Consider the following 18,943-nt stretch of genomic DNA (forward strand, 5'->3'; position numbering starts at 1 on the left):
GGCAAATGTTTACTGAGCACCGAGCACTGGGCTAGACCCTACGTGTAGGGCAAACATGACCAACCATACCGCAAAGCAAGTGAGAAGATGGAAGGGGCTCATTCTTGAATTGTCTCTGAAGAGGGGACTTGAAATATGAGATTTCGTGAAGAGCCTTTGGGAAGAGTAGCTGGGCAGCTGAGTAAAGGCCTCTTGCCCTCACACTGTCACCTTGTAATCTCTTTGTCTTGCAGATGCCAACTCTTCTCTGAAAACTTGAGAAAACTTTCTTGGCCTGAGCTTGGGACAATACACAGTTTATGGGGTCCATGAGTAGGGCTGTTTGTGCTACAGCAAATACAAGATTAGCCTATACCCTACAGTCAAGATGGAGCAAAGAGAGGTCTTCTAGAAGGGATGTGAGCAGCACATTTGGTCTTTATTTTAAGTCATTATGACCTATAATTCTGTAACATTGTGTTGGATTTTGTCTGTGATTCACTTGAAGCTTAATTTGTCAACAAGAACATAGTTCAACATTCCTGGCATAGCGTACAATGGTAGGTCAATCATGTTAGCATTTATGGAGGATGTTAATTATTGAACGGGTAAAATTACATGGCTCAAAATGAAAATGATATAAAAAGATATACACTGAGAACCTTGTCCCACCCATGCTAGTATCTACCCCATTTCATAGCCCTGCTTTCTGCTCCCATGATTCACCACTTTCATTAGTATCTTATCTTTCCTTCCAGTGCTTCCTTATGTAAATGCAAGTATGTGCAGAATTTTGTAAAATGCACCTTCAGTATCTATAGAGATGATCTTATGATTTTTCTTCTGAGATCTACTTTGATGAACTGTCTTTTCATTTCTAGAAAAAGCTGCACTTGGTCATGAAGTATCATTCTTTTAGTATGCTGCAGCATTTTGATTGCTAATATTTTATGTAAGATTTATGCATCAATATTCATATGTGAGATTCATTTATCATTACTTTTTTTGTACATACTTTGTTATCAATGTTATCCTTGCTGGATAAAAAGAATTTGGAAGTTGTCCTCTGTGTATACTCTGAAACAGTTTAAATAGTGTTGGAATCATCCATACTTTAAAGGTTTTGTTAAATTTGCCTGGAAAACTTCTAGAACAGGTGCTTTTTAAAAATTAACTCCTTTATCATTTTGTCTAATTTCTGCTGTGAAAACTGATCTATTTAGACATTCTAGAATTTGGTTTCCATAAATTATATTCTCCTGGAGAAGTATCCTTTTCTTTCCAATTTGCAAATTTGTATACATAAAGTTGTGCCAAAATGTTTTTGAAATATCCTTGCTCTCTGCATTACTTTTTTATAATTGGTTGTATTTTGCATTTGTTCTTTCTTCCTTGATATCCAAGAAAGCTTATCTATTTTACTGATTTTGCCCCAAGGATCCAGGTATTCACTTATTTACTTTGCTTTCTCCCTTTATCTGACTCTTTAAAAGTGTTTTTATTTTTATCTTACTTCTTGTGCTTTTCTTTGGTTTATTTTCTTTTTTCTAACTTTTTGAGTTAATTTTTATTCCTTCTATTGCATCCTTTTTTATTGATATTTTAGGCTATGACACACTTCCTGTGAATACCGCTTTCATTCCATCTTCTAGATTCTGACCCTAAATGTAGTATTTTCATTGTCATTGGTTTTTAGAAATTCTGCGGTTTGGACTTACACTTGTCCTTTAACCCAAAAGTTGTTTAAGTGACAACTTCTTTAAAATTCTGATTTTTTTATTAATTTTTAATTTTACTGCATTTTGAACAGAAAATGAGGTCTACATTATCTCTGCCTTCTGAAATTTATTGTGCTTCCCTTTGTCAATGATATGTTCAATTACTGTGGCTCCTCATGGGCACTCAAAGTAAAAATATATTCTCTCCCTTCAGGGTACATAGTTTGATTATACTCATCACATCTTCCTTTAAGATTATGTTGCTTAGGTCTTCTGTATCCTTATTCATTTTTGGTCCAGTTCATCTGCTGTTTACTGAGATGTGGAAAGGCTTGGAGGACCCAGTTCTGGGGCGGGGAAGTGGGGTGTGGAGAAATCATAAGATCTGTTGGAGATGCCTGTTAGAGCATCTCCAATCAAAAATCACTCTTACCATAAAGAAAAGGGTCCCAAAAATTCATCAAGGCCTTTATTTTCTAATATTTATTGGTATCAGTTGAAAGGAGGAAAAATCAATCTTCATTTAATCAGGTAATTTTGCATTGTTTTCTGATTTTTTCATACTTGGATTTTGGTTCACAGATCAGGTTGGAAGATTCATTCCTGTTTTATATCTACATAGCATGTAGGACAAGGTCCTATTTGTGGCTTGGAGGGATTTTAGATGGTGATGTTGCAAATAACTACATTTGAGCATTTACTATGAGCCAAGTGCTCTTCTAGGCTCTCTGTATGACTTAGGTTATTTAATGCTCACCCAAACTCATAATATTCCTATTTTTTGCATTAAAAAACAAGGCAAGCAGAGGTAAAATACCTTCCCAAATATAAACTGCTAGTGATGGCAGATCTGCAGGGCCCCAACCTTAGATAATATGCTCCGTTGCCTCTTTTAGAGACCAGCTCTTCCAGTGGCTTCATTTTATAGGGGAAGAAACAGAGACTTGAAGTTGTTGAATCAGCCAGCCAGCTACTAGCAGATCCCAAACTAGCTCCCTGATATATGGCTCTTCCTCCAGAGCCTTCCCACCACAAGCCACTGCTCCTTGTATGCATAAAAGCAGCATTTAGTGATATTGAAAGAGGGTGTAATTTGCTGGGTGATATGAGCTAATCCATTTAATAGCAACCCTTGCCTGTCTCACCTCACAGGGCTGCAGGGCTAACCCCATAGTAGATGCAAAAATGTTTTACTCTAATGCAACCTCTACAATGTTTACTTTTTGATTCCTGAATGAATCACTCAGCTATGGAATAAATTCACTTTTAATATGATTAACATATAAAACAACAGAAACCTAAAATTTGACAAGGGATAAATCCTTCTAGACGTCACAGCTTGTATTTTTAATAGGCATCTCCTGTCCTCTCTAATTCCCATGCACATGACCTTCATTCTTTATGGATTGTGAGTGTCAGGCTTGGAAATAGTCACTTTCCCAGGACAGGTAAGAACTAATGATTGCCAATGAAAAAGAAAACTAATCAACCCTCAGGGAAAAGGATCATTATTAAAAAGCAGCCATAAAGGGGTGAATTTCTTGTATTTATCTCCAAGTCCAGCTTTCAGAGCTTTCCTCTGTTGCCAAGAGTTATCTAACACCTCCCTACAAAGCTTGGCTTCAGATGGCAGCATTTTTTTTCCATATTATTCCAAACTTACTCCAGTAATTATGAAAAGAGAAAGGAGTTTATGACATGTGGGGGGAGACTGACCCAGTGTATCAACTTTACTAAGAAAGGACATAATGGTTTTGGAAAGATAAGAGGATCTCATTTTGAAATTGTAAAGACATCCCATCCCAATGGAATTATTTGGCTTGCCAAAAATCAAAGTTGTTTAGCTAGCTATGGCAGGGACCTAAGCCAAATGACTGAAGGTATTACTCCATACACAGAGCTTGCACAGACACAGGCTGGGAAACTTGATTCCAATACTGGAGCTCCTGGTATTCCACTTGGATTCGTCTGTGTTGAGTAGTAAGGTGGATCAACAAGCCCAGGAAACCTGTCCTCTAATTGTACAGAATCTCTGTGAAGCAGAAGAACAGGAAAGGTGGTCCTTCTCTCGAACCATGATGTTGTGAGAAGATGTGTCCAAAGGTAATCCCACAAGCTGCCTACTTAAAGACCTGAAGCAGAAATTAAACAAAATATAACCCTATCATCTTAAAGAGCACATTGATCTCATAAGCCTTCTAATCTAGTATCTGGTAAATGCCAAATGAAGATGAGAACACCTAAAACTCTAGGATGGGTTTCTCAGACAGGTTGTAGGCTCTCCTTTCCCAGTTTTCATTTTAAATAAGAGACTGAAATGGTTTAGTTCAGATTCTAGAGAACTGCTTCAATGGTGTTGCCAGTCACTGACCTGAATGCTCTTATTTGCAAAAGATCACCCTGTTTAAAGGTGAGTGTGACCAATTCATGCTTTACCACATAGGTTATCAGGAGCCTCCTCTGTTACACCAAGGGAGAAGGTTGAACAGGGAACTTTACTTGTTTCAAGTTTAAGTTATAAATTAACACATACCTCATAAAAGTAGGGAAAGGGTTGAGAAAAGGTGAGTTTTGCATGAAACTGCATAGAGTGGTTTTTGAGAAGCAGACAACCTTAGATCTTCAGGGATCATGGAAGCCTCCAAGATCATTTAGTTCAAACCATAAATCTAATTGCTCCAAATAATCTTTGGATGATCTGTTTGGTGGCCAGTCTTCTCTTCCCATTGAGGGACATGAGTTATTTGTAGGTTGTCTACACTGTACCTTACATATTACCTAGAATCATCTTAATGGGTAAAGGGAACACTAGCAAACTGTCGTAGTCATGGTCATTTAGTTACACAGAACAGAAAACCATTCAGTTTAAATCCTTTTTAAAGAGTTTCTTGGAAGGGAATGTTTCATGGGAAGTAGGAAGACCAGATGGTTTTCATTTCCCTTTCCTCATTGTCAATTGTTCATTTCTCTTGATTTTGCAGCTTCCACATTATGACTTTACGGTTTGGATATAGGACACCTGTTTTTTACATTTCCCCTTATTTTGTCATCAGATCCCATTTTCTCTGTGGAAAGCCAGCCATGGGACTGTTTGGCAATAGCCACCTGGCCTGACCTGAGCCGGTGTGAGGAGTCCTCCTAGGTTCCTGAGAAGCAGGATGTGAATGGGAGAGGACCGGAGGCTGGGACTGCCAGCTGCCTCTGTGAAGCCCAGGACTAATGGCAACACAGCAGAAAGGATGGAGGGATGGAAAGAAGCTAAGTACGGATGACACTTTTTGAAAGCTGAATCCCAGCATATGTGAAACCAATCCTGCTTTTCAGTTTCATGAACCAATAACTTTCTTTCCTATTGAAGTCATTTTGAATCAGGTGTTCTTTCATGCATAACCCCAAAGTCCCAGATGATTTAGGGCTCAGCCATGGAGTCCCACTGAGCCAACCCCACTCCTTCCATGACCTTGCAGCTCTAGTTTCCTGACTGGCCTGGTTAGGAGGGAGTGTTCAGGAAGGAGTGGTATCTCATGTGGCACGTAGGACTAGCCTTTTCAGAGCTAAAGGTGGGGCAAAGGGAGAGAAAATATGAACCTCTTGCATTTATATGCATTAATTAGAGTCCTGATCTGACAATTAGCCTAATTGTATTTTTTCTGTCCTGTCTTCATTAAGGTCATGAAAGTCAAAATATAAGGGCTTATGCAGAAATCACTTCGAACTTCATAATGCTTGTCATGTTGTTTCCTATACAAGTCCAGTGGAAACTTAGAAAATGATGGGTCTATTTTGTTATTATTCTTTTGTGGACAGACCAACAATATTTAACACTTTTCTTTTTTGGTGTGCCAACTTTAATTTTGAAATTGCAAACCGAGTGGCTTGGAGATTCATATTTAAGTCATAAATGAAAAACATACCTGGTAAGAAGTGTTTTACATCCTATTTCTTTATATGAAAATATTTAACACAATTCTTTGATTTAAAAATGCCTCCACTTTATAAGTCATGATGCAAATAATCTTTCCCCACACCTCTTCTTTCAAGACATATAACTTCATCACCAAATGATAAATCTCAGGCTCAGAACTCATTTCTTAGCCAAGAATTGTCCAGTGAAGTTGTTTATTGTTCCAATTAAAAATTAAATTTGTTTAGGAAAGGGCAAGGGCATGCATGATTTTTACACATATGCTTAAGTTCTACATTTAACATTTCATAGGAGTAAACCAAATCCCACCAACCCTATTCCTGTGTTGACATCACAGAGAGATGCATCCTGGGAAGAATGAAGACTTGGGCTCCATCCCCAGCTGCAGAGTCCACTTGTGCCATGTTGGCAGGGTATGTATGACCTCTGTAAGCCACTATTTCTGCACATATAAAGGACTAACCTTGTTTCTTCATAGATAATAATCTTTAACTCACTATATTAATGGGGTAATTAAGTGAGGTGGTATATGTAAAGCATATAATTAATAGTGTTATTTACCAGCTATTACTTAAGGTAACAAATAATTGCCCTGCATAATAAAAACATTCATAATTCATGCATGCCCATTTCCTACCAGTTGTCAACATTGCTATAAATCTACCAGTTACAAAATTAAATCTACATTTTTCATGAATTAAAATGTTACACCCTCTTAAAGCTACTAGAAAGTTTCATGCTGCCACTAATTGGCTGTATGACCTAGAACAAGCCCCGATTCAATGAGTTTTGCTTTGTATTTGTGAAATGAGAAGATTGGACTGTCCTACATGAATTTTAGGGTCCCTTCACTCTCCTCTGTGAATCTTATAACTCAGTTAAGTGGCTATGTGATATATATGAATCATCATGGGATAATTACATGTTGATTTTAAATAAATCCAAATTCTTCATAGAAGAAGAAAAACTGCTGCCATCTAAAACTAGTCTCTCAAACAAATATTAGCCTCAAAGTGAAGGAGAGAGTGAGAGGTGACAGTACAATAATTTACATGCTAAGATTTTGTAATTTTAGAAACCTCTAATAATTATTTCTCAAAATTTGAGGATAAATTTTGAGACAGAAGGATAGTCAAAGAAAAGGATGTTGCAGGGTCTGATGGAACATATGTTAGGTTTACAGTCTACTGCTCAATGTACAGTGCTCCAAAGCCAAGTTGTCTTACTTTTTGGAAATCCTAATGACTGGTAAACTTCTATTTTTCTGAAAGCACAACACAAAATTGTCTAATTAACTACCCCTTTGGTACTGATTTTGAAACCAACTGCACATTTCTTGGCCTATTCATGTACAATTGATGCCAACTCCTACACCATTCCATAGAATTCTTGCTCTGCCCAATTTTTTTCTTACTCTCCCCTCTATTACCTCATAAACAGTGAACATTTCAGAAATTACGATCCTATTAGAAGGTCTCTACATGTTCATCTATAAAAAACTGGAGGAAAAATTCAGAAGAAGTGGGAAAAATGATCATAAATTAAATTCTTATGGACATAGTAAGAGAAGAAAGTGCTACATGTGAAGAGCCCAGATTCTCTTGGACAGATAGCACACACAGTGCACACTGTTAGCTGGGCGGTGACCGGGGACTTGCTCCACTGCAAATACAGCAACAGTAAAACTGCTTGTTGATTTTAAAGAGATCTTTAATTAAGTAAGACATTCTAACAGATAAAGATTTACCAAGGCAGAACAGCCAGGATTTAAGGGGTCCTAAAAAGGGATACTATTTAATTGGTTCAAATGGTATTCTTAGAATGGCAAAATGTCAGACTCCAGCTTGTTTGTGTGCCTGCATTTATGTCTGTGAATGCATGCATTCAGTACAATTAGACCTAAAGTTTTAAGTGGTGCCTGCCCATTTGAAATTTTCTTGAGCTTAGAAAAGCAAAGGTCGGAACCCTTATATCCAGTTGCCCTGGGCAAGTAAGAAAAATATGTCAAGACACAGGTCTCACAGTTAAGGCTGGAGTTGAGAAATGCCCTTCAAATGCCTTCAAGTCAACATTAGCTATGACAGAAGCAAGACTATTATTTAACAGCAGCAGCAAATGTCAAAAACAAACTGTGCCTGGCATTTTGACAGGACACTGTTGAAAGAGAACCACTTTTTCAGCACTTGTGTAACCGTGGGAGAGAACTCGACAATTAATATCCTGAGGTCTGGTGAGAGGATTTCCAGGCTGCTTGGTGGTTCCCTTCTGATACGCATGAAAAGAAGCAGGCAAGCGGCAGACCTGGGCAAAAGCAATCCGAAATGATGAGGCCTGGAGAAAGGACTGCTACATAAGAAACCAGTTCCTTATGGCTAATTAAAATGTAACTTCTTTGGGAAACTACACTCTCACTGAGGTGACACTGTAAAGTACGAGGAGAGAGCTATTATCCCTAGGCAAAAATGAAATGCTGACAAAACCTATCTCCACTTCCCACCCCCTTCCTTCCTCTGGTGTCCTCACACCATCTGTGGCACCTCATCTGAGCTTCCCTACCGGGGTAACACGCCAGCCAAACCTGACCCAACTTCTAGCCCAACAGTCCTCAGTACAGTAACAACTAGCCAGTTTTCTGTTCTACTTCCTTAGGATATCTGGTCCCTATAACTAACCTGATGAGTGAAGCTGGGGTAGGTGGTCAGTGGGCATAGCGGATTCGGGCATATGCTTCCCTTCACTTTGACAGTAACCTAGGGAAGTAGCCTAATGAAAAGGAAATCCTGTGTGCTGGCTCAGGACCCATTTGTTGAAGTGACTAAACAAGAGCAAAAAGGAAAGGCATTAAGGTTTATTTGGACACCTGCTTACCTAATACTGCATTTAATGTTCACAGTCCTGAAAGTAAGATGGTCGTGTATCTGAGTTTACAGATGAGAAAACTGAAGTTTAAAAGCCTGGGGAACTGCCCAGAGTCCTGGCCTGTAAGTAACTCTCCCTTGCTCAAGCTGGATTGTTTGATTCCCAAGGCTGACTCTTCCCTGAAGCTTCCCAGACCTCATGGCCACACCTTGATCACCTCAGAACATTCTTTTTCAAGAAAAGTCTGATAGCAATGTTTGATTGATTAATAACGGGAATGCTATCAACTGTGGTAGAGGGGGGCCAGTCTCAACTTGTATGCCTCCTAAAAGCAACCCCCTGGGCAGCTGTGGACCCTGCCTAACAGAAGCACACTCTGCTTGTCCACTTTATAGGGGTCACTTAAATCCCAAAGGGAAGCCAATCACTGTATTTTAAGTCCTACCTTCCACTACTTCTTCCACCTGCAATCTTCACTATTTCCAGACTGGACTTCGGATTCAGAGTACTTCAGAGACTATCCCCTGTCTGCCTATCTTGTTTTACTGTCCATCCCACACCAAGGAAAAATGCCCTCCCACCTCAAGCTGAGTTGGACCCTTCCTCTAAACTCATCAATACCTATGTCCCCACCTCTCAGAGGCCTTTCCTGACCAGCATGTTAACATGCTGTTCTCTTACAGAACTTACCATCTACATAGGCCATTTGCATGGATCCCACAAGGCCAGGACTTACATAATACAGGGCCCATCCAAAACTATACCACCCAGAACAAAAACTCACTGACTTCTCTAAAACTAGACTTTTTAAAAAGTTATTAGTCAAAACCTGCTTAAAAAAATGTTATCTCCTTTCTATTCTGTCAGATTCTCATATGGGACTGTGGAGGTTGCAATAGACAATCTATTATCAAGAGACTCATGTGGTCCAAGTCTAGGCCTTCACCGAAGGCTGAGGTCACTGGACTTTCTAAGATTACTTATTATGTTAACTTTCTACAGGACCCAAACTCCAGAGTGGAGGAACATAATGAACAGAACATATGTCTGAAATCAAGGTTGCATTCACATCAACAATTCGTATGGTGCCGAGTAACATACTCTAAGTGATAGTCTTAGCAATCTGCTGGAAATGCATGTGCAAAACCACTTGCAGAGACTTACAGAGACAGTACTGTGGTGACAAGGAGAATCCTTGGTCACTGGAGTGAAGTTAGAGCAGAGTTTGAAACCCAGTTCTGCCTTTCAGAAAAATGTTGCTGTTGGCAGCTATAATGGGGTCAATATTTGGAGAGCTGTGGTGGGGATGTTTACAGGAGGCATAAAGGCAACACTTGATTAACTCCCTCCCCCTCACTACTTATTTTACATGAGAGGAAAAGACAAAAGTGAACTCCTTCCTTCTTTCCCACCATTCCAGGACTTAGATATAAAGTTTATGTATGTTTTAAAGACTATAATTTTAATTTTACCAGCAAAAAACGTTTTGTTTTTGTTTTTTTTTTAAGTTGTGTTCACTATGAATCACTTAGGAAGGAAAATATTCTAATGGAAGGAAACACTACAAAATGCTTTATACCAACTGCAGTGGACATTGCCTATATTTGGTTCTCTTATCCCTCAGGGGTGGATTACACATCCCAGCTCCCTTGCAATTAGTTGGGGCCAAAGGACCAGAACTAATCCCCTTAAACATTTAAAGATCACTAACTTAATTTTTCTAGAAAAAAGCTGAACCTGACTCACATTTACTATGAATTTTACATATATTCTAGAAATATCTGCTTCAACAACGTACACTGACCTGCTTTCTCTTGGAAGGGTATAGACTGACACACATTAGGTTTGAGGCATAGAAAATCCGAGATCTGTCTTTACAAATATCTTTAAGCTTCATCTTCAATTTGTCAGTCTGCAGGCTTCCCAAGCCACGTGTGTAGACACTAAGCACAGCAGCTGCATCCAGCTGAGCCTAAGATGGTGGGGTAGCACTTTGTCTTTCTGTAATGTCTTGCTGGAAAATCTCAAGCTTTTGTAGAAGCAGAAAGAATTGTTTCAAAACAGAACTGCCACTCTTGTACTGTGGTTAAGTAGACATTCCCAGAAGATCTAGGAATGACATGTGATGACTATAAAGGGAAGAGAAATGAATTTCATTCAATGGCAGAATTTCCCAGGGAATGCATTTTAGGAACTTGTTTTCTAAAACAGATTCAGCACTTGGGTTTTCTTTCCTTTGTCTACTCACTCACTCATCACAATGAATTGGTCATGATCACATTCTGTACAATTTTCCTCAAAAAGTATTTCTAAAAAGAAACGAATACTCGCAAATGGAATAATCTTAGAAACACAGTGGTGTGGAGTGAACTTAGTGTTTTTAATGGCAATTAAAACAAGGATTATTTTAACAAAAAGGATTGTTTTTAATGGCAATCTGCTCCCTAAGTGCTCATTACTTTTAAAGCCCACCTCTAGGGAAGCCACAAACAACTAGCAGCTAAATATCCTGAGGTGAAGAAGCAAAATAAGCCTCAGTTGCACCAGTGCACAATTTTAATTTGGAATCAAAACTGCCCCGTTCACAAAAATCCTCACAGAAGCAGCAATAGTGAAAAGGAAAAATTGCCCGTATATGGCAATCCATTTTGACAAGAGGCTCATCAATAGCCCATTCTTTCCCAGGTACATCATTTTCTATCTGATCTGCCAAATCTCATACTTAACAACATTGTCTTCAGAACAGTTGACATACCCTGGAAAAGTGTGTCTTGTAAATCACAGAGAAAGATGACAGGTTTCATAGATTTCATTGGTGATAAAAGAAGGGAGGCATAAAGGAACAAATAGTTGTATACTTACACTTCCTGGCTCAATGAACTCAATGAACTAAATGTATTTTGAGGGGAAAAAAAGTCTCCATACCCCAATTTTATTGAGACCAAGTTAAGAAAACACTGACTTCACCTATTTATCTCAGATCCCAAGTGAATTGAGTTTTTGAAATGTAAACACAAATGATCAAACTGATGGCATGATTTTATGGTACAAATAAGTAGTGGAGAAGGTTGAATCATGACAGCAGTCTAATCGAGCTATAGCTTCTTGGTCCTATCCCAAATTCATAAAAATAGCAACAAAAAGATATATTTTTTTAAGTCAAGGAATCCATAACTTTACTGTCAAATAAGAAGTATCCTCCATGGACCATAAAACAAGGAATCCCTCAAAACAAGAAAAAAATTGAGAGAAGATAGATGAAGAGAAACCAAAGCTCAAAGCATTAAGAAAGAGGACTTAGAGGTGGCTGATACTTGGACATGAAACTACCAAGGGCAACTGACCTGATGCAAGCAGGCTATAGTGGAGGCAGTCATCTGGGCGAGTCCTCCACACTTCTACTAGCCCACCTTGGACTGGGCAGAGACAACATAGTATCTGCCCCCAGATGCAAGCAGTAAGAGTGAGGACCAAGTTTACAGAGGCATGGCCACACACCCAAGGCAAACCAGGGAGTATTCACAGTCAGACACAGGCTGCTACAGGCTTACCTTGCCCTTCCCTGCAATGGCTCTTTAGAAGAGTTTAGGACTTCAGACAAGTAATTAATGTCCTCAGAATATACAAGAATGACAACACACTTTTATACACACAAAGAGATCTTGGAAATTAAAACTGTGATTGCTAAAACTAAAAAAGCAAGGGCTCAATGGGCTGAACCCTGAATTGATACAGATGAAGAGCAACTCACAGAGCTGGAAGATCCAGGTAATTCTTCCAGAATGTAGCACAACAGATAAAAGCTAAGGGATATACACAAAACAGAAGGAAAAGGTCAAAGATCTCTTAAAAAGGAATTTTAGAAAAAAAGAATAAAGTGTACAAAGGAATAATAAGAGCAAAAACAGAAAAATATTGTCCCAAATTAGAGATGGTGTCTGAACCGGATTAATAGAAAAAGGATCATTTCTATGAAATTTCAGTACACCTAGGACAATGAAAAAAACCCACAAACAAATTTTAAAAAGGGGGAAATGGAACTCTAATTAAAATCCCAATACAGTCAAGGCATTTGGATAAGCATTGCACTCAAATGGTCACGAGGACTACAGATAAGACCCTTCCTTTCACCTGACCTCTGAGATTGGTCCGGGTAACAGCTGGTAACCCAGGCCTTGAATCTCCACTCCACTGCAGTTCTTTTCCACCTACTTTGGTGAACTATGTAAACACAGTTCTTCAGACCAAACCCTGGACCTCAAGATATGGAAATACTCTACTAAATTCCTCTCCGACTGCAAACTCCAAGCCTATTTAAAAGAATTTTTAACCTCCTGAAGATACGCAGGCCTTTTACCTCACCGTATTCTCTCATGCTGTCAGGTCAGTCTGCTGGTTCAACTTCTTCCCCAATTTGCTCGGATCCCATGGTAAACCTCATCTTTCAGGAGCCTCTATGAACTTTTCCAAGTATAGCAATTAATTCCCAACTAGAGTCAATCTACTCCATCACAGTTGGCCTGAACTCCTGAGCTACTGAGCCCACAGACATGGCACAATCATTTCAGTTGGCTCCACTGTAAATATCTAGTCTCTAGCTTCACCAGGGTCCTTGATGATCTCAAAACTGTCTGGAAATCCTTTCTTCATCCCTAGTCAGTTCCTGTTCTTCACAGATGTTGTCCACATCTTCACATTTTTTCAAAGTTCTTTAGCTGCTTCCTGCTCCTACTCAAAATAAATGACTTAGTTCAGGCTTTTCTCAAATATATTTTGTCAACTATTAGTATATATTGGAATACTTTTAACAAGAAGATAAAGTAGGTTAGACATAGCTTTTTTCAACATAAAACAATCAGTTAGCATCTCCTCTGTCTCCAAGGTTAATTATTCCTACTTCATATTACCAGTTACCCTCTGCCTGAAACTCCCTGCCTTGGCTTCCTCCACATCACTCTTTTGTTTTCCCTCCTACTTCTGAGCATACCCTGTCTACCTCCTTTCCCTCCTTCACCAGCATCTCTGCCAATATGCCAGTATGGCTCAAATGCCTTTTTCACTATAACCTGCTCCCCAGGTGATCTCACCCACTCCCATACTTCATTTATTGCTGCTATATGCTGATGGTTCCCCCATTTGCATCCAATAATCCAGACTCAAATATCCAACTGCTTATGACTCATCTCTACCAGATGCCCCTCACCCTAGGGAACTTATAAAAACCCTAATGCTCAGAGCACACCCCAGACCAATGATATTAGTCTCTGAGGGTCAGAGCCAGGTATCTGCATACTTGTGCAAGTCCCCATATGATTCGAATATGCAGCCAGATTTAAAATATTTCCAGAATTGAAGACATGAACTCACAAACTGAAAGTGAATACCAAGCAAGAAAAATAAAAACAAATCTAAAACTAAACACGTCAAAGTGAAACCAAATAACTTTGAGGATAAAGAGAAAATCATGTAAAAGCTCCAGGAGAGAAAAGACAGTCTGCAAAGGAAATTACATGAATAGCAGACTTGTCCTCTTCAAGATTAGGTGACAGAAAACAATGAGTTAAAAATCTTCAAAGTGATGGCAGTAGGGGGAAACTGAACCTGGAATTTTTAAGGTTCAGTTTGAAAAATGAAACAGACTTTCTCAGACACACAAAGCTAGGACTCTACTATTCACATTAAATTACCTTACAAAGAATAGACTTCATTATGTAGGTAAGTAAGCTACAAAGATTAGAGAGGTATTTAATGATATTGACCAAGTCTGGATTCCATCTTGAAAATATAGGATATATAAATGCATGCACCACTGAGAGGTTCCAGTGACCTTAATGAAGGTAAAATAGTTCAGTGCCAACAAATACACTTTCCAACAGATGTGTTCACAGTGTTCTGCCCAGTTAAAATTTTGTTTTCTTGTGCTTTGTAGAATTTAGTCTCAGTTTTCAACTGTTCAATTTCTGTAACTTTAAATAGTAAATGCAAAGAAACACTGACAATACAGCTAGGTTAAAAGATGTTTACCACTTCCTTTCATTGCAAACAGACAGAATAACTTTACACAACTTATTAAAAAATCAGAAGTTTTATATTTTGCCATAAATACCTTTTTTTGTTTCCTACATGATCCAAAAACAATTTAAGAACTCCAAAATGACAATCATTCAATATCTGTTTACTAAACTTAGTTTCCTTTCATTATTTCTTAATGAATTCAACCACACATATTAACTTTTAAAAATTAATCCTCAGTACTTTCATCTAAGATTTACCACAAGGAAGAAAAAAGACTCATAACCAAGATGATAATTGTATATTTAATACATCTTGCTTTTAACAGCTATTTTCAAGTAAACATATCATATACTTTTTAACTTACCAAAGATTTACAGTGCTTAAAAATTTGGTTCTAAAAATATACCCTATTTGTTTTAAATGAATAATAATATCTGGAAGATAGAATAATAAATTATGGTAGTATGTTTACCACCATTATAGTTAAGATTGTGTACATATATTCAATATGAAATCCTCTTAGGATTTTCATACTTTTGGCCTTAAAATGTAAAAGAAGATTGAAGTTTGGCATACAAGATCTCAGTCTGACAGCAGTGGCTTTAAAACCAAAAATTTTAAAAAATATCCAGTTGATGTATTAAGAAAGCATGGGCACATACATATACATATATACATATACATTCTTTCACACAATTTAACACAGATGCACACCAACTCACACATACCCAAAGTCAGCAGATTCACTCTTATGTTAGACAACTGCCATCAAATTCAAAAATAAAAATTGAGAAAAAATAATTACCTAAGAATATGCCTAAATGATACTTAAATAGCTCTAGTTGTTGGAAAGATACACACACAACTGGTATCAAGGTCTTTAACATGAACAGTATACCATCTCAGTACATGCTTAAACAGGATTATGTAGCAATCCATTCCCCAGATGGTGCTCCACTGACAGTCATGTGACCCAGCTCAGCTAACAAGGTCTGCCTTGTGGAACCCAATAGCTTATAGAACCTCAGAGAATTAGAAACTTAATTTTTTGATCTGTTTGGGGTTTCTTATGTGTTCCATGTACAAAAGCAGTGAGATACTGTACTGCAAATGATAGTTAATCTCTTAACACTTTGTGGCACTGAAGTCATATTGTATTTCTATAACATATTTATTTATTTGAATTCCCTAATGGTCTTGACTTACAATTACAGATAGTCTTACAGATTTAGACTCAAAACAATTTAACACTGATAACCTCTTCTACCCATCACTTTACCTCAAGTACAGTCTGTCAAAACAGAAAATTACTGTTTGAACTCTCTTCAGGAATGCAGGTTTAAAAATGTTCTATGGAAATTCATTGTCTTCATAAATTAAAACATCCAAAGCTCTCACTCAGACTACATTAAAACAGAAACTAACCACATAGTAGGGCATCCATAACTCATACTGCTATGATTAGAAAACAAACAGGCACAACAGCAAGCAAAAGAGAATATACTAGCTTTCCATTTACTTTTTTTTTTTTTGGCTTTCCTCTTACTTTATTTCACCAAGTTTATAAACAAACTGTTCAAAGCATTCTTACACTCTGCATGAGAATAACAGAATATTTTGGCACATCAACATTGTAGCACTGTATATGGTATGTTTAAAAATTAATTTTAAAATTGCATCTATTAATCAATGTTTTTTAATGCAGTGCATATATATTTTACAGTTATTTAAGTCAAATACATAAAGGTTTATAACTGATTTACAGATGAAGCAATCACAGATTGCAGTAATGTGTGTATTTATGGTTATGTATATGCATATATATATGTGCATATATATGTATATGCATATACATATGTATATGCATGTGTGTATATATATATATATATATATACACACCAAGCAAGGGGAAAACTGCATCCTGGCAATTTTATAGTCTGAAATTTTGTTGATCTATCTATCATTTACATGCCCTTTTCATCTTGTTTTTCTGTACAAAACATATATTTTTGCCATCTTCATTCCTGATGAGATTTTTCTGCAATAACTTTACATTCATACTGTAAAAATTAAAAGGTTAAAAGGTTAGCAAATTAATTTTGCATAATAATTTCTATATAATCTAAAAAGCTATTAACATTAATATTTTATTAATATATGCCCACTTATTCCTCAGAGAATCTGAGAGCTACAGTTAGGATGAAATGACACAATGATAGAGAAGAAGAAAATTCAGATTCTAAAAGTAAAAGACCTAAAATCAAGAAAAAGATGAAGTTTTTGCATTAAGCAAATGATAACAGCATAACAGTAAAAAGCAATCCTAGACTATGAAAGGAAGCAAAATGGGTTTCTTTGAGTGCTCAATGAGGCAAATCAGGAAGGACAGGTCATGAACTTAAGGACAGGACTGATCTAGTGAATTCAGATAACTTTAAAAAAAAATCACTTTACAATTGAAAGGAAAAAAAATTATTGTGTTAGCAAAAGTTTTCTGGTCAAAACAATATTTTAAAAGGATATCTATAAAATGTATACGCACAATTCAAAATAAAGGAAACCAAAGGCTTAGGATAATTGGGTGACTAGATTATCAAAATGATAGCAGCATAAACCATTCGATTTTCCTAGCTGGCTAAGATGGTAAAAGTGACAACACTTACTTATAAACCTGCTGTGGCCCCTGAATGTCACCCCCTGATCCCTGCCATCTACCCATCTGTGACTGGAATTATTAACCATGTCTTTTTCCTTCTTAATTAAAATGATTAAACATCTTGACTTGCTAGAGATAGTCCTAATTTATATATATTGTAGCAAAGTAGTTATTAGTAATGCTTCTTTTCACTTTTAAAATTATCCCTCTTTGATAGAGTAGAATCCTACAGATGAGTAAAAGAAAAACTGGAGGATAAGTCACATTGCCCTATTCATAGCACATTTTAGCTTTTCTATCCTGTGGTTCCTTCAACTTGTAATACACTTGTGATTAAATTCTTCCAAATGATTTAATTCAATGGAATTGCAAAAGAGAAATCAAAGAATGCTATCTTCAAAATGTTTTCCCTTAAAGGATTGTCATTTGGAGAAAACTGGTCCTTACATCTCACAATAGATTAAATAAGCATTAGCTTACCATTGCCAGTTGTCGGCCAATGTTTCCCATTGTTATGCCTCCAGCAAAAAATATACATGGTAACCAAGAACGAACATAGAGAAAATCTGGAGATGTATACCTAGAATAACAAAAACATTTTCAAAAACCCAGAGTAAGCACAATGATACTTATAAGATAATTGTAATGGAAATAAATGACTCTATAAAGTGGCTAATCCAATTTACAAATCTCAATTCACAATTCAATTATTCCTTACTTATTTTAGCAAACAAGCACAAAAAGAATACTTACTGATAAACACCATTATAGACTAGCAGTTGAGTGACCAAGGTTGCCAAGAAAGCAATTCCTACGCCAAGGCCAAAACCACTTCTAGATCTATCAAAGGTCCACCACAGTCCAATGGATAGTGCAGCCAGTGTGAGAGACAACTGTATGTTGTTATCAAAATCCACTTTCTGATATAAGTGTTAAAGAGTCATCTTAAAACATGTATAACAATATCACCTGCTAAGTTTTCTAAAACAAGAGACATCACTGTTGAGAGGGAAATGATGGTTTATTCTAGGGTGCAGTCTTTTAATATGACATATGAGACTCAGTAGAATTAAAAACTGTCTCTGATATTTACTAAAGTTACAGAGAGGGCATGATACATCATTAATAGATCCTACCAACCTATTACTTAAAAAAAAATTAGTACTGCTATACATTCCCAATTATAAGATCAGACTCATTATTTGAGAAATGCTTTTTTTGCTAAAAATATAACCAGAAGCCTCAGAGTACAGGTACTGCTAAAGGAGCACACTTTTGGTAAAAAAGCAAACTAATATTACTTCTCAAACAGGGTCAGAATTACTTGAGAATCATACAGGAACTTGAAAATAGAGGAGCTGACAGCTATTTAACAGAACACTACATTCTCTATATGATTTACTGACAGACATATTTTATAATAATGCAGTTCAGAAACAAGAGTACCAAGGACACAGTATCCCTTTCTATTATGTCAACTGTTCTAGTTTTAATTTGTTGAGGATAAAGCCTTGAAGTGAACATTATCTTGCAACCTGCCAAGTTATTTTGGTGCCTGAGACTTTCTGGTATAGGACACTTTGCTCAAGTGATATTTTATTTCCATCACCTACTTAAGCATCTATTCACAAATGTACAGCCCTTTTCTACTTCAAAATCTCTAGGCAAAATGAAGCTTTACAAATTCAATTTTCTCATTTCTTTGCTAGAGGATTACACTAAAGGAATTAATTTCAAGTATCATTAAAAGGGCATTATCTATGTCCCAAAGGCCACATCTTGGCTCTATAT

At 37.1% G+C, this 18,943-nt stretch overlaps 1 protein-coding gene across 11 annotated transcripts in view; it reads right to left on the minus strand.

Annotated features, from left to right (window-relative positions):
* Positions 1 to 3,224: 3,224 nt before the first annotated feature.
* INSIG2 (insulin induced gene 2) overlaps positions 3,225 to 18,943 on the minus strand; it is a 29,679-nt gene continuing 13,960 nt past the window's right edge. For 4 of the 11 annotated variants that reach the window (XM_017658721.3, XM_017658722.3, XM_073241334.1 and 1 more), the window contains exons 4-6: positions 17,906 to 18,072; positions 17,633 to 17,732; positions 3,879 to 10,610 (exon numbers count right to left, since the gene is read on the minus strand). In XM_017658721.3, the coding sequence (XP_017514210.1) occupies positions 10,506 to 10,610; positions 17,633 to 17,732; positions 17,906 to 18,072 (372 nt within the window). In that variant the 3' untranslated portion in view covers positions 3,879 to 10,505. Of the gene's footprint in view, positions 3,830 to 3,876; positions 10,611 to 10,842; positions 13,210 to 14,486; positions 16,557 to 17,632; positions 17,733 to 17,905; positions 18,073 to 18,943 lie in introns of those variants that run through there. The other 7 variants (XM_017658728.3, XM_017658726.3, XM_017658727.3 and 4 more) reach the window with 5 other exon arrangements.

This window comes from Manis javanica, chromosome 7 (assembly GCF_040802235.1).
Source record: "Manis javanica isolate MJ-LG chromosome 7, MJ_LKY, whole genome shotgun sequence".
NCBI lineage: Eukaryota > Metazoa > Chordata > Mammalia > Pholidota > Manidae > Manis > Manis javanica.